Source organism: Phyllostomus hastatus, unplaced genomic scaffold (assembly GCF_019186645.2).
Source record: "Phyllostomus hastatus isolate PE091 unplaced genomic scaffold, TTU_PhHast_1.1 phas_scaffold_345, whole genome shotgun sequence".
Taxonomy (NCBI): domain Eukaryota; kingdom Metazoa; phylum Chordata; class Mammalia; order Chiroptera; family Phyllostomidae; genus Phyllostomus; species Phyllostomus hastatus.
Window position 1 is genome coordinate 17,029,000 of NW_025334024.1, and position 17,290 is coordinate 17,046,289.

General features: G+C 37.0%; 1 protein-coding gene across 5 annotated transcripts in view; it reads right to left on the reverse strand.

The window, feature by feature from the left end:
- Positions 1-17,290, reverse strand: part of NFATC3 (nuclear factor of activated T cells 3) — a 102,170-nt gene that overhangs the window by 36,287 nt on the left and 48,593 nt on the right. For all 5 annotated transcript variants that reach the window (XM_045818891.1, XM_045818893.1, XM_045818894.1 and 2 more), the window contains exons 4-6: positions 16,195-16,394; positions 8,984-9,156; positions 5,048-5,188 (exon numbers count right to left, since the gene is read on the reverse strand). In XM_045818891.1, the coding sequence (XP_045674847.1) occupies positions 5,048-5,188; positions 8,984-9,156; positions 16,195-16,394 (514 nt within the window). The remainder of the gene's footprint in view (positions 1-5,047; positions 5,189-8,983; positions 9,157-16,194; positions 16,395-17,290) is intronic.

Sequence of the window (17,290 nt, forward strand, 5' to 3'; positions counted from 1 at the left end):
AAAAAAAATTTTTTAAAGCATAATTCCACATGCAGGGAGTATTACAAGCAAATCAATGCCGATAAATTTGAAAATTTAGGTGAAATAAATAAAATAATGGTGTGAAATAATGGAAAAAATGTAAATTGGTCTCTGCCTCCAGTTCCTAGCATATGGTTCTTAAAACCTGGTACAAGGCGGGGACTCAACAAAAACTGAAATTATTTTCTAAAACCAAACCTTGTAGTACAGGCTTTCCCTAGGTGAGCGTACTAGGAACCCATCTGTATCAGTGTACCATCTGGCAATGTTGTAAGAGGATGCGTTCAGCTTCAATGAACTTTTCTGAAGACTCTTTCAACGTGTTTGTCCATTTCATGATGGGTGATTTAACAGCGTACTTGTCCACACCATGCTGAGTATTCAGCAGTTTTTGACCAAAAATGGCATGACCCCTGTGTCTCACCCTCCCTATTCATCTGATCTTACCCCAAGGCAATCGCCCCCATGAAAAACGTCTTCGAAGAAAAATGTTTTCCTGATGTAGAAGAGGCAAAACAAAACAAAAAACATAGCAGAAGCAGTAAAAGGCATCGTAATCGACAAGTTCAAAAACTGTTTTGAGCCCTAGCTAGTGTTTTGAGTGCCAGCCTGAAAAACAAAAGGTCACCAGTCTGACACCCAGTCAGGGCACATGCCAGGGTTGCTGGCCAGGTGCCCAGTAGGGGGCACCTGGGAGGCAACCATACATTGATGCTTCTCTCCTTTCTCCCCTCTCTAAAAATAAATAAATAAAATCGTTTTTAAAATGTATTTAAAAAAAAACTGAGCAGTGAAAAAACATGTCGATGGGTGTTTTGCATCAAATGAAGAGTACTCTGAAGGTGACTGAAGTTTAAACATACAAGAATAAGTACACAATTTTTTATAAATGAATTCTGTTTTTTGAGAGGTCCCCCCTTATCATTTCTTGATAAGAGCACTAGGAGCCCTTTTTTTCTCTAATATTTGGTTCCTGACATAGAGGTCCTAAATCCCTTGGAATTTCCTAGATCAAATATGAGTGTCTTTTGTTCAGAGGAGGGGACGGGACTCTTGGTAGGCTCCTGGATGAAGGATGGTTACCAGAAAGACCAAAGCCATAATTAGAAGCGTGGACCTTTCAGGCCTACCCTTCCTTCTCCAGAGAGGAAAGAGGGGCTGGAAATGGAATAGTCAATCGATCATGCCTATGTGATGAAGCTGCCATAAAAATTCCCATACTACGGGGTTCAGGGAGCTTCTGTGTTGCTGAACATATGCAGGTGCCAGAAGAGTGGTATGCCCATAAAGGGTATAGAAAATCCGTGTTTCTCCCCTCATACCTTGCTCTATGTATCTCTTCCACCTGGATGTTCATCTGTATCCTTTATGGTATCCTTTATTATATAATAAACTAGTAAGCTTAAGTAAGTTTCCCTGAGTTCTGTAACATGTTCTACCAACAATCAAATCTAGGAAGGTGGTCATGGGAACCTCTGATTTATAGGCAAGTCAGACAGAAGTTGTGGGTAACCTCAGACCAACTACTTTCAACTGGCATCTGATGTGAGGGATAGCCTTATGGCACTAAGCCCCTAACCTGCGGGATCTACACTAACTCCAATTAGTTCCCAAACTGAATTAAATTGAACTGAGGACACCCAGTTGGTATTGAAGAATTGCTTGATACATGGGAAACCCACATACAATATCACCACACTCAGAAGTGTTATAAATGTGGTAATATTATGAGTAAAGGAGAAACACAGAAGAATGTGTTTTTCTATTCACCTGGAAAATAAAAATTGCCAAAACTAACTCAAGAAGAAATAAACTTAGGTGGTCCTATGAGCATGAACAGAATTATATCAGAAATTAATAGCTCCCCACAAAAACAGCTCCCTGCCCAGAAGATTTCAGAGGTGAGCTCTGTCACATGTTCAAAAGAAGGTGAGACTACATGACAACACTTTTGGAAAGTGAAAAAAGATGGGGTACTTCCCCAGCTCACTATATCCAAAATACAAAGTGGGCAAAAGTAGGTTTACAGTTGTGAATATGCAAAACTGAGTTTGTTCTTGTATTATTAATGATTGTATTATTTTCCATATTAATAATGGCAAACCTACTTTTTGCCCCACCCTGTATATGAAGAATCCTATAATAAAATTGACTCAATAAAAAAAAGGGCAAAGACATGAACAGATACTACACAAATAAATGGCCCATAACAACCTCAGTATGATTAACAGGAAAATTTAAACTCAAACTTCAAAATACCATTTTATCCCTATTGAATTAATAAAACTTAAGAATTGTAACATTCTTGGCTAGTCCACCAGGTGATAAGAAGTAGAATGTTCACGTTGGCCATTGTGGCTCAATTAGTTGGAGTATCATCAAGTAAACCAAGAGGTCACAGGTTCTAGGCCTAGCCAGAGCACATGCTGGGTTGTAGGTTTGATCCCTTGGGTGGGGTGCATAAGAGAAGAAACCAATTGATGTTTTTCTCCCTTTCTCTCTCTAAAATCAATGAGCATGTCCCTAGGTGAGGATTAAAGAAAAAATGTTACACCCTACAATAAAATCATAGAAATCTTTTTTTTTAAAGGAAATGTTCATAACTGAATTGTTGGCTACTGTTTGGCAGTGCCAAAAACCAGACACAGCTCAAATATCCAGCGAGAGTATGGATAATAAATTGTGGCACATTCATACAGTGAAACTTAGATATAGTGAAAAGTAATTCAGTTATATTAAAACATTAAATGACCACTGGGGGAAAAAACTCTTTCAGAAGAATACATGCAGTACTACATAAAGTCCAAAAATGGGAAAATACATAAAATAAAACTAAAGAAAAACAAAAATTGATTCAGGGAAAGAATCCATTTGGGAAGGGACAAGAATGTGACTCCAAATGTAAATGTCCTATTTTTCATATTAGTCTTATGAGAATGGTATTTCAATTTCACATTTTTTAAACTCTTAAAAAAATATAAGAAAAGGAATAGAAAATGTTTTAAATATGTTCAAGAAGGCTGAAATAAAACACCCTGATAGACATAGGATTCTTCTACTTTTCTAAAAATTAAGATATTATGTAAAAATGCCTAAAATTCACTTAAAAATCCTCACCTAAGGATATTTTTTCATTTTAGAGAGAGAGGAGGGGAACAGAGAAACAGTGATGCCAGAGAGAAGCATTGACCAATGGCTTCCTGTAGGCACCCAGACCTACAGGATCGTACATGGCCAAAATCGGGATCGAACCCACAACCCAGGTATGTGCCCTAATCAGGAATCAAACCTGCAACCTTTCATTTATGGGATGTCTTAGTTATAGGATGATGTTCTAATGGAGCCACATCAGCCAGGGCAAAATTCACTTTTTTAAAGTATATGATTCCGAGATTTTTATATTCACGGAACTCTATCTAATTCCAGAAATTAGTCACTCCCCACTGACAACTCCCACCAAACTCTAATCTACTTTCTGCTGATCTGGACATTCTGTGCTGGCTTCTTTCACTTAGCACAATGTTGTCAAGATTCATTCATGATGTAGCATGGACCAAAACTTTCTTCTTTTTTATAGCTGAATAATATTCCATCATTATATGATTATATCCATTTATCAGCTGATGAACACTTAGGTTATTTCCATTTTTTGGCTATTATGAATAATCCTGCTATAAACACTTGTGTCCAAGTTTATGTGTGACATGTTTTCAATTCTCTTCAGTATATATACGAAGTCTGTCCAGAAAAAGTCCAGCCATTGTTAATATAACGAGAACAGTTTGCGAGACATGATGTAATCTAGCAACCAAGGAGAGTGGACTGGAATGCGCACTGGTGAACAATGACGACTTCACTGTACTAGTCAGTGGGGTGGTAGATGCTGTTGAGTGAGCATGTGCACTGTGTGGCCGTCACATTCAAAATGACTGAGCAAGTGGAGCAATGAATCTGCATCAAATTTTCCATTGAGCTTGAACATTCCTCCTCAAAAACTATTTGGATGATTCAGAAGGCCGCAGCTATGGCAACCAGTGACTGGCAGCTTCATCATGACAACACACCTGCTCAGGCATCACATCTCATGCAGTCATTTGGCAAAACATCAAATCACCCAAATGACTCAGTGCCGTTACAACCCACATTTGGTTATCCTGTGACTTATGGTTTTTCCCAAAACTATAATCACCCTTGAAAGGGAAGAGATTTCAGACTGTTGATGAGACTCAGGAAAATATGACAGGGCAGCTGACAGCGACTGGGAGAACTACATGAGGTCACAAGGTACCTACTTTGAAGGGGACTGAGGCATCACTGTCCTATGTATAATGTTTCTTGTATCTTCTTCAGTGAAAGTCTCTATTTTTTGCCCTGGCTGGTGTGGCTCAGGGGACTGAGTGCCAGCCTTCAAACCAAAGGTTTACAGGTTCCGTTCCCAGTCAGGGCACAGGTTGCCTAGGTTAGAGGCCAGGTCCCCCAGTAGGAGGTACAGGAGAGGCAACCACACACTGATGTTTCTCTTTCTCTTTCTCCTTCCCTTCCCCTCTCTCTAAAAATAAATTACCAGTAAAAACCTAAAAAAAAAATCTCTATTTTTCCTATTACATGGCTAGATACCTTCTGGACAGACTTTGTATACCTAGGAATAGGTCTATTGAGAGATCCTTCTACTTTTGAGACATCTTTTTTTTTAACCCTTACCCGAGGATATGTTTATTGATTTTAAAGAGAGAGGGAGGGAGAGCAGCAAAGAGACAAACATCAATTGGCTGCATCCCATATGAACCCTGACCGGGGCTTGAACCTGCAACCTTATGGTATTTAGACAACACTCCAACCAAGTCACACCATCCAGGGTGAGACATCCTTAATGAAAAGTAACACTTATATGAAAATTTAATAAATGTCTGATTTGCAATAAAATCTGCATAAATGATGCCTATAGCTCTAGGAAAACTTTATGTTTAATGTCAATGAAACATCTGAATAATTCAAGGTCGATCAATTAAAATCTTGTATTATTTACCTTGTCCTTTTTCAAGAAAAATGATTTTCGATTCTGGAAGAAAATTAGATCCAGTCACAATCATTTCATGGCCACCATTTACAGAACAACTGTTGATGCTGTACTTCTCAATATGAGGAAGTTCTTGAGCAGACCGCTGGGCTGTTTTATTTTTAAAAGTTGAGAAGAAACAAAATATTAGTTTACAATTTTTCATATATAATTGACAAATTCAGGCTATATAATGAAAATAAATAGAAGCAAATTCTGGGCTTTTACAATTCAAGATAATACTAAAATATCCACCAAAATAACTACATTATTTAAAAAATAAAATAGAGTCATTAGATTTGTGTGATTTCTTAATTATTTTCTTAAGACTACAACTGTAAAAAAAAAACAACTAATAGGAGAAATTAATTATTGCTTGCAAATTTATATTGACTTCAACACATTCACTTTATCCAACTTTTCTCTTTTTAGCTTAAATCTTTAATATATTTCTTCCCTACAACTGTTAAAATCAATAAATCTAATTATAAAAGACAAATTAAATCCAAAGATATATAATTATGTTTCCTACAATTAAAAAACAAGTTCCTAAAGGACAAACATCACGTAGCCTTTTCATCAAGAAAACATCTATATCATCATTGATATATCAGGATTCCATTTTGGAAGATTTTCTAAATAACTAAACAACTGAAACGTACATGAAGTACACATTTCAATAGTGAATTTTAAAAAATGGATGTAAATGTTTCTATAGTACACTAACACTTCATTTCCAGGGTACGTGAACAAGTTTTTCCTAATGCCAAAGAGTCATTCATTATTCAAATTAATGTTATAAACAGTGATCTTGGTACTCCTTTATCTGATACTGACTGATTCCAAGTAGCTACATTTTCTAGAGATGGCATTTCTGGCTCTTTTCTCTTCAAAACAAAGGGAAAATGTGGATTACACTCTCCTCTTCACATTTGGAAAACAGGTCTACTTTTAGTCCTACTTCTTGTGTGGAAAACTGGTGGCTTTGAGGGTCAGCTGTGTTTTGTTTGGCTGGAATAACATTTTAAAGAAATTTAAACCTGAATGCCTTTAGGAAAGACACACTCCCAGTTCACTACTGGCTCTTGTCTTTCATAAGTATTGAATACCAAGCCACAAAAGGTATGTGAATTGGGACACCAGCCCCAATCAAAGAGAATGGTAAAACAGATTCTTTCATAAAGGATAGGTCTGGGATTTAGGATGAACTCACTAGGGAAGTACCCAGCACCAACCTAGATCTCAGAAAATACTTATATCTCTACTTAAGTTCCAAATGACTCACTGAGAAGGAACATGGAAACAAGCACTGACTGGCCTAGGGAATAGACTAAATCAAACTTTAGATATGTATGGTAGAAGATGGCCATCATAGGTACATTTAAAGTAACAGTAAAAATGTTTTTAACAAATGGCACAGTCACAGCAAAAAATTATGTATATGTTAAAAACAGTATTTTTGAAGAATATTTAGCAATATGAGAAAATGCCCATTGTAAATGAAAATACCAAAACAAGTTATAAAAATGCATTGGGTAAAGCCCTGACCAGTGTGGCTCAGCTGGTTGGGCGATGTACCACAAAGCAAAAGGTTGCCAGTTTGATTACCAGTCAGGGCACATGCCCAAATTGCGGGTTTGGTCCCCAGTCCGGACACATTTGAGAGGCAACTAATAGATGCTTCTCTCGCATATTGATGTTTCTCTCCCATTCTTTCTCCCTCCCCTCTCCTCTGTCTAAAAATAAATAAATAAAATCTTTAAAAAAACCTCTATCAGGTAAGCCCAACTAAAAAATACTGTATATATAGATATATAGATATATAGACCAAAAAGAAAAGGAGAAAGAAACCCCCCCAAAATAGTTAATAGTAACTATCTTGGGCAAGTGATATTTCAAAAGATTTTAATACTACTCTTTGTACCATTTTGCATTTTCTATATTCTCAACAATAATCATGTAAAAATTTAATAAACTAAAAGAAAAAAATCACATTAAATTTTGCCCTGGCTGGTATTGCTCAGTGGATTGAGTGCCAGCCTGGAAACTGAAGTGTTGCTAGTGCAATTCCCAGTCAGCGCACATGCCTGGGTTACGGACCAGGTTCCCAGTTGGGGGTTTATAAGAGGAAACCAATCGATACATCTCTCACACATTGATGTTTCTCTCCTTCCCTTCCTTTCTCTCTAAAAGTAAATAAGTAATATATAAAAAAAAATAAAATAAAAATTTTAAAAAATCACATTAATAAACTAAAAGAAAAAATACAAAATCATTTCAAAGAAACTTCATCTTGAAACTCAAAATATTCTATAACCTTATCTAAATTATTTTGCTAAACACATGTGTTTGTACGGGCACAGAATACTCTGGCAGGATAATAAAAACACTGGCAATGACAGTTGCTTTGAAGAGGGAAAACTAGTTGACTTAGAAATTTGCTTCTCACTCTATCCTCTTTCATTCTTTCTGAATTTTGTACCAGATACCTGTCTTACCTATTAAAAATTATTACAGCCATGGCTGGTGTGGCTCAATGGACTGAGTGATGGTCTGCAAACTGAAAGGTAGCCGGTTCAATTCCCAGTCATGGCACATGCCTGGGTTGCAGGCCAAGTCCCCGAATAGGTGCATGCGAGAGGCAACTGATTGATGTATCTCTTGTGCTGGTTCTCTCCCTCTTTTGCTCCCTCCCTCCCCCTTTCTCTAAGAATAAATAAATTAAAATAAATTTTAATTATTTATTTTTAGAAAGGGGAAAGGAGGGAGAAAGAGAGAGAAAAACATCAATGTGTGGTTGCCTCTCGCATGTCCCCAAATGGGGATCTGGCCCACAACCCAGGCATGTGCCCTGGCTAGGAATTGAACCAGCGACTCTTTGGTTCACAGGCTGGTGCTCGATCCACTGAAACACACCAGCCGGGGCAATAAAATATTTTTTAAAAATTAATATAAAAATTACTTCTACAGTGATGTCTTTTTACTATGGATTTGTTCAGTGATTCCCACAGTCAACAGGGAAATGATAAAGTATTACTCTAATTTAGCAAACAGCAAATGGAAGCACACAAAGGAAATTAAGTAGGTGTAATCCTGAATTAAGAATGCACGTGGTTAACAGAAATAAAATGGTATAATGTAACTAAAAGAGTACTAAGAACCTGTGCTCTAGACACAGCTCTGTTGCCTACAAGCAAATAACCTTAGATGAGTACTTGAGATGTCTCTGCCTGTTTCCTCCTACACAAAACATAGACATGAAATTAAAACATTTCTAAGGGTATGCCAGAAAGACCTAAACAGCAGACTCCATCTTTCAGTGCTACCAGCTAACCAACCTATCAGAGGTCCACAGTTCTCCAGGGTTTGAGTAGTCAGTTATCATGTTCTAGGGCCTTTTTTTTTTCATTTTCTTTCCTTTGTAATCAGGGGGAAAAGGATTTACTTTCTTAATCTGGTGTTGTAATTAAATTTATGGTAAAAAAAAAATCCCACAAAAAAACAAAATCCTGTGAGTCCTTATTTAGCAGAGATGTCAGCTCACTGAGACAGGCATGTTCCTACATAAAGGCTGACATTTTAATGAAATAACAATAGCCAAGTAATACTTAGAATCATAACTTCATGATTTGGTCCTCAAGTATAATCAAGCCCATCTACCTCCTTTACAGATAAGAAAACTGTGGTCAGGAGAATTTGTCTATAGTCACACAGCTACCTATTTCTAACTTCAAGATCATAACTCCTCCTACTAACCATGTAGCTTATTTCCATATAAGAAAATCACACCAGCTATCCAGATTCTGTGCCTCAATTTACACTTTAGATCCAAACATCACATTACAACAAGACAGGAAATGGCCTATTGGAAATGAAATTTTAAAACAGCATCACAAGCTCACTTACAGCACTCAACAGGTATAGAAGCAGTCTGCAGAGAAAGGACTTTTCCATTGGGTTGTGGGATGTGTACGCGAAACACAAGTCGTACTCTAGTATTCTTTCTGCCAATATCAGTTTCTCCTTTTCGAAGTTCTATATCTGAATTGCGGAGTTTCAAAATACCGGCACAGTCAATACTAGGGAGAAAAAAATATAAAAACATTTTACTCGCTTACTGATAATTAGTGGTTCTAAACAACTCAGCTAAGTAGCCACTGCTAATTTGGCAAGGAAGAACTACCACTACCTAAAATCAAAAATGTCTGAAAGACACAAAGGGATTAAGGAAAAAAAAACAAAACCCTCAAAGACACAGACAACAATATGGTGATTACCAGAGGGAAAGGGGGGTGGGGAAAGGTAGAAGAAGATAAAGGGGAGATAAATGGAAATTTTAAAAAAAATATTTTTGCATGACAAAAGTGTAATAATTGTCTGTAAAGAGGGCTGTCAACAATTCCTTCCCATTCCTGTACATGCATGCCACTTTTCCCAGAGTTCCTATGTCCCCTCACCTTGGGAGCTGGCTTTATAGAATGTAACCAAATGATGCTGTGTAAATTATAAGCCTAGCACTTAAGAAGCCTCATAACTTCCTCTTGGAGCCTAAGCCACCACGATGAAGTCCAAATAGCATGCAAGAAAGAAAGGCCAAGATAATCCTTAACTATACCAGCCATCCTGGATGTTCCAAACCCAAATGAGCTACCACTGGATTCAGGTGTATGAGTGATCCATTCCATCACCACATGAATGAACTGGTTGAGTCCAGTTCATTCATGTGAGCCCAAAGAATCATTAAAAAAAAAGTTACGAGGCCGGAAAAGATTCATATGTAGGCCCGCAAATATCATTAATAGCATAGATTTTTATAGTTATATGCTTATTAATAAAACAGTTCATCAGGCTATGATTCTTGCATTTCTAACAATATTACATATTTATAAAGTTTCTAAACTGTAAGTTTTATATTTTCTCAACTATATGACATATTTCCAAAGAATACACATACAAAATTACAGTTTTGGCATTTAAGGTCTAACATTTCAATACCTTCAAAATGTATTACTAAATATGGTTGCTTAACACATATCATGGTAGGAAACAATAGTACCTACAACATATCTTTCTTATTCACATGTTGGAGGAATTTAGCAAACAGATAACTACTGATCAAACATCCCAGTTAAAGTTTACTCTCTCTTATGGCATTCATTGTTATTCATCCTTTTGCTGTACGTACCAATAGTTCCAACTCTAACGCTCACTGCCCAAAGGCTGCACAAGTAGCTCTGAAGGACAATGTATATTACAGAACTAGGATATCAAGACAAGAACCAGTAAAGTACAAGAGAGAATCCCAAAAAGGATGAATATTTTCATCTTCAGAAAGACACAGAAAAAATTTCTAAATGGAAATATTTTTGAAAATAAACAAAATAAATATTTAACTAGTATCAAACAACTGTACTTCAGCTCAAAGCAATACTGATCAAACTGTATCAGGCAGTGATTATTCATGTTAACATGCCAACATGGGTCTCTGGGGGGAACCCCGGGTGTCATATATTTCATTGAGTTTTGAGGGAAGATATTTTAGCAGAAAGCTAAACTTCTAATAGAAGATTTGGGGATCAAGGTGGAGGTGGAGGTAGATACACTTTGTTACCTCACACAACCAAAAGAAGGATAACAACAACAACAACAACAACAACAACAAAAAACAAAACTAGACCTGCCAGGAAATGAACTACATAAGTCCAACAACCAAGGGGTTAAAGAAGAAACATTCATCCAGACTGGTAGGAAGGGCAGAGAAGGTAGCCAGGGCGGAGAGGATGTGCAGCAAGGAAGTGGAACTAACAGAAGAGAAGACAGCTGGAGGACCAGGAGGTTCCACACTCACGTGCGGATGAACCCGTAGGAACAACTGGGAATGAGACAGACCATGCAACCCAGGGTTCCAGCATGGGGAAATAAAAGTCTCAAAACTTCTGGCTGTAAAAACCTGTGAGGGTTGTGGCTGTAAGAAAAACCCCCACCTTAACAGGAGAGTTCGTTGGAGAGACCCACAGGATCCTAGAAGGTACACAAAAGCCCATCCACCCAGGAATCAGCACCACAAGGGCCCAATTTGATTGTGGGTACCAGGGGAAGTGACTGAAAGTGGGGCAAGAGCTGAGCAATTGGCATTGCTCCCTCTCTGACCCATATAGCGCCACAACGCAGCCACGTGGGGAATACCTAATGCTCGCTCCCCCCCTTAAAATGTAACAGGCACCCTAAGACAAAAAAACTATGGCCCAAATGAAAGAACAGATCAAAACTCCAGAAAAAGAACTAACAAATGAGGAGATAGCCAATCTATCAGATGCTGAGTTCAAAACACTGGTAATCAGGATGTTCATAGAAATTATTGAATGTGGATACAAAACAACAGGAAAAAATGCAGGCTATGCAAAGGGTAATGAAAAATATACAGGGTACCAACAGTGAAGGGAATGGAACCAGGATTCAAATCAACGATTTGGAACAGAAGGAAGAAATAAACATTCAACAGGAACAGAATGAAGAAACAAGAATTCAAAAAAATGAAGAGAGGCTTAGGAACTTCCAGGACAACTTTAAATGTTCCAACATCTGAATCACAGGGGTGCCAGAAGGAGAAGAGGAAGAGCAAGAAATTGAAAACTTATTTAAAAACATAATGATGGAGAACTTTCCCTATCTGGCAAAGAAAACTGACTTCCAGGAAGTCCAAGAAGCTCAGAGAGTCCCAAAAAAGTTGGACCCAAGGAAGCACACACCAAGGCACATCATAATTACATTACCCAAGATTAAAGAGAAGGAGAAAATCTTAAAAGCAGCAAGAGAAAAGAAGACAGTTACCTACAAAGGAGTTCCCATCAGACTGTCAGCTGATTTCTTAAAAGAAACCTTGCAGGCAAGAAGGGGCTGGAAAGAAGTATTCAAAGTCACGAAAGGCAAGGACCTACATCTAAAATTACTTTATCCAGCAAAGGTATCATTTAGAATGGAAGGGCAGATAAAATGCTTCCCAGATAAGATCAAGTTAAAGGAGTTCATCATCACCAAGCCCTTATTATATGAAATGTTAAAGGGACTGATCTAAGAAAAAGAAGATCAAAACTATGAACTGTAAAATGACAACAAACTTATAACTATCAACAACTGAACCTACAAAACAAAAACAAACTAAGCAAACAACTAGAACAGGAAAAGAATCACAGCAATGGAGATCACATGGGGGATTATCAACCAGGCAGGGGAGGGAAGAGATTGGGGGAAAAGGTACAGGGAATAAGAAGCAGAAATGGTAGGAACAAAATAAACAGGGGGAGGTTAAGGATAGTATGGGAAATGGAGAAGTGAAAGAATTTACATGTACGACCCATGGACATGAACAAAGGGGTGAGGGGAATGCTAGTGGGAGGGGCAGTGCAGGGCAGAGGGGGATTAAGGTTAGGAAAAAAAAAAAGGGACAACTGTAATAGTATAATCAATCAAATGTACTTAAAAAAAGAAGATCTGAAATAAGAGAATCAGAAATGACAATTTAAAATCTGCTTAACAAATGCAAAACATAGTTGAGTCAGAGTAGTGAACACACAATACCATGTACAGATGACGTGTTGTACAACTGTGCACCTAAAACCTAAAGAATTCTGTTAACCAGTGTCACTCCAATAAATTCAATATAAAGGCAAAAATGCCAAACAAAGACAAAAACATAGCAACAAAAAACCACATATATTGGAATGAAAATAACTATTAAGGTCTGTTTACAACACTATATTTTAGATCAGAATGTAACACTGCCACATCCATATTCATCTAGTTTTAAAACAGGAAGGGAATTTTTGGGCAGGTAATATTAAAAAAAAAACAAAACAAAACAGGAAAGAATTATGAGTAGGGTGAGGCAATGAATACTGGCATCCAATATTTAAAGTACCTTGTAGGGTGGTGAGCTCTATGGCTTATGGGTTAGTGTACTGGTTTTATTTATTTTTTTCTTTTAATCTTCACCCAAAGATATGTTTATAGATGTGTGTGTGTGTGAGAGAGGGAGGGGGGAGGGGGAGAGTAAGAAGGGGTGGGGAAGAGAGATCTATGGGTTGTCTCTCGCACACCCCCAACTGGGGACCTGGTCTGCAACCCAGGAATGTGACTTGACTAGAAATCAACAAGCAACCCTTCCATTTGCAGAACAATGCTCAACCCACTGAGCCACAGCAGCCAGGACAGAATCTGCAACCTTGCTGGTGTATGGGGCAACACTCCAACCAACTGAGCTACCCACCATCCAAGAGAGATTAGGATTGAAATAACCAAGCCTGAGGGATAGTAGACAAAACAAGCGGAATACCTACCACTTTTTCCACTTACTGCTTTTAGAGAACAGTAGAGCCATTTAATATACACCTATAATTCACTTATGCATAAATTATTTTTAACAATGAATGGTCTTATCTATCATTCACAAAATTTTATCCCTATATAAAACTATATTACATTCAATTACTGTAGCTTATAGTATTTAGTATTTAGTTCTTGGATATAGCAGGCTCATTTAGCATTAGCTGCCCTGTTATCTAACACACACGGAAAAGGTTTTTTAGGTTTGATAACTTTCTAGATGCTCCTTGCTGAACCCTTTCTTGGAAACACACAATGTTGCTATAAACTTTGGTTTCCACAGAACTCATTTCCCATCTAACAGTGCAGAGTGGATAAAATGGCCTGAGAAGTTTCAAGTATGTGTCTGACAGGGTAGGGTAAGGGGGCTAGTCGCTTGTTATTAATAACAACTGTATTTCTGCAGCTTTTTTCTTTATGGTGTCATCCAACCAGGCAGTATATGCCAGTTCTGTTGGAAAAGGGACATGAATCATGACTACCACCTCTGTTCCATGTGCTAATAGATAGAAAAAGGAGGAGGCAGGTATGTTCAAATCCCACTCTTCTAATTTTTTTCACACAATTTGGTGTATGAAGCTTTCCCAATTTCTTGAGAATCTGTATTAGAAACTCAAGTACTCTATTTTCTTTAACTTATTTATATACTACTTTTAGGAAGGATAAGGCTTTTTACAATATAATTACAAATAAGGCCAAAAAAAAAAAAAAACAACCCCCAAACAGAAACAATTTTAAATATAAGGAACAGGAAATAAATATATCCCAAATCCAGGGTTATATGAATTACTGTAACTGACTTAATTATGAACTTCCTGGAAGTCAAAGCAAAAACTAAATGTTATAAAGTTTTTACAGGTTTCTCCTTGTCTGGTAAAACAAAATCTACCATGTTATCAGAAAATACTAACTTTCTTCCTTTAACTTGATTCTCTGTGTGTGTATAATGACCAACCTAAAAAAGAGTGTTTTTTTCAGATTATGAAAAAGTATTTATATGGCTATTTCTTATACTGTCCTTCAAGCAAAGTAAAGCGGCATAATATGCTTCTTGTGATTTTCTATTTAACTTGATTCAAGTCTAGTACTTTGGATATCCAGAAGGATAAATGTAAACATGGCCTGAGGGGTATCATATCTTCCAGAGACGAATTTTATGAGTTCTGTAGCTAATTGTATATTCATATGCTTTAATGCTAAATGAAAAAAGTAAGATTCTAGAGTAAAAGAGAAGCTGGCCTGCATTCTCATTCAGAGGCTAGCCACCTCACCTTATTTGAAAATGGGTTAAATAGGACATTTGGAGGAAGAGCCAATATCTTCCTTAAGAGTTTTGCTCAAGTGCCTGAACAAGTATTGGTTGAGACTCCAAAGTTCTTCCTAAATCACAGAACACGAAAAATTTAAGAGTACAGATCGTCAACTAGCTCTATGCATTTGCCATGAAAAAACTGTTACAGTCCCTGTGTAATGGCTCACTAGGCTGGGCTCTCAGGTACTGCCCACTTGAACAAGGCAGGCAAAGTAAGATTTTATTTAATTTCATATTAATGTGCCTTCTCTGGTAATAACTAGGTAAGAGGGTAAGTGATTTCTTGAGGTAATTCTTATTTTGGAAGAATTATAAATTACTATGCTCTCGGTGGTATATTCAGTTTACCTAAAAAGTTACTTAAATATAATTTAAAAGAGAAGAGCTGGAGACTAATACCTGACTGTTTTTGCAACAGCTAAGGATAGATGTTACTACCATTTTAAGAAAGGTCTATATTATAGTTTGAAATAACTTCTGTAACAAACTTCACTGTAAGTTTCATGTACCTGGTAAGTGAAAGATTAATAATTGCCTATTGAATATCCTTTCTTCTATTTTTCCTTAATAATAGGCCCTTATACTGTTAAAGGTGGCAAAGTATTCAGGTAAAAAAAAAATTACCCCAGTTTTCCTTACATACAAAGATGGTCAATGAGATGTGTTGGATAGGTTTCTAGGACAAGCTCTTTAAAGAGGCCTGGCACAGATGGAAGTTCTCTTTTAACCTTCATCCTACTGCTTCTTCCTTATTTCTTCTGGGATTGGGATTGGGATGACTAGAGCACCAGCAGCCATTTTAAATCATGGGGCAATTTTGGGAATGGAAACCATATACTAAAAATTGCAGGGAAGAAAAAACAGAAGGACCTTAGAAACTCAATGACTTATGAAGCCACTGTGCTAGCCCTAACATGCTTATGTGTGTATTTTTATCATGGGATGCAAAACTAAACCTCTAACTATTTAAGTCACTGTATTTCTTTAACAGGCAACTCTATATAATCATAACTAATATTCATGAGCAAAACTCTACTGTATACTCATTTGGAAGTTGGCTGCCTAGAGGTAGAGTCAAAGTTTTCCAAGAAACATAACAGTCATAATTATACTGCAATTGTTTATTCACTGTTTACCCTATTAGATTATGAGCTACCTGAAAAAAGTCCAAATATTTTCCTGTCACCTAGCATACTGTTTGACTAGTGCTACATGGGTTCATAAACTTTTGCTGAATTGAATTTTCTTTCTGGAAATATGCTACCAACCTTAGCAAATGTACTATGGTTATTTAAATAATGGTATTCAGTTAATTTAAAACAACAAATATTTCATTTCTATACTATAACAAGAAATGCATGTTTTTTCCAAAAGTTATTTTAGGGGGAAAAAACTGTTCATTTGTGGGTATGTTTCAAAATACCTGGCTGACATATTGTTTTCAGGAAGAAGTGGAATTTCCAGAACCTTTGTACTAGCAATTATTATCTCTTGGCTTGCAGTAGCAACTGTCTTCCCAGTAATTCGATGCACCTGGTAAAATGCATGAGGTCGTAAATATCGATCATCTGCTGTTCCAATAAACATCTGTAGATTTATCGGCTTTTCACTGTATCCCAGCAGCTAATCAGGAAGAAAAAACACAGAAAACAAATTCATTATCCATATATTTTACAATAACCTTACAACAGTAAATCTTTAGATCTATATCACATATTATTAATATATAAAATGTTATTTCAAAAAAGATAAGTTAAAAAAGTAAGTGGGCACATTCTCTTTCCCAAGAGCATGCCCACATCTTTCTTCCTTCTCAGGTATGTATCTCCTAAACACTAAGGTTTCCCACAAGACTTGCAACCAGGCAAGCAATGGGCAGCAGCGACTCATCCTGGACTAACCCACTGAACTTGTCTTCAAGGGCCTCTTTTCTCTGACCTTCCAGTGAACCAAAAGCAGGCCCACCTAGGTTCTCTTCTGTTGCTTCTTCTATCCTAAGCTCCTCCTTGTCTCACTGTCCCCAGCTTTAATAAACATACTCTCAAAATAAAAAATAAAATAAAATAAGACAACAGTAAGTGAACAACCGTCTAAATTTTGGAAGTAGTTTAAGAATTATAAAATTCTGAAATACTACAAGGGATGAGGAGTTTTTTGTTATATTTTACTCTCTAGGTCCATCCATGCTGTCATAATGGGTAAGATTTCCTTCTTTATTATGGCCGAGTAGTATTTCATTGTGTAAATGCACCACAGCTTTTTTATCCACCCACCTATTGATGGTCACTTGGGCTGCTTCCAAATCTTGGCTATTATAAATAATGCTGCAATGAACAGGGGTGCACATATTCTTTTGAAATAGTGTTTTCAGTTTCTTCAGATACATTCCCAGCAGTAGAATCATTGGATTATAAGGCAGTTCCATTTTTAATTTACTGAGGTAACTCCATACTGCTTTCCACAGTGGCTGCACCAATATACATTTCCACCAACAGTGCACAACAGTTCTATTTTCTCCA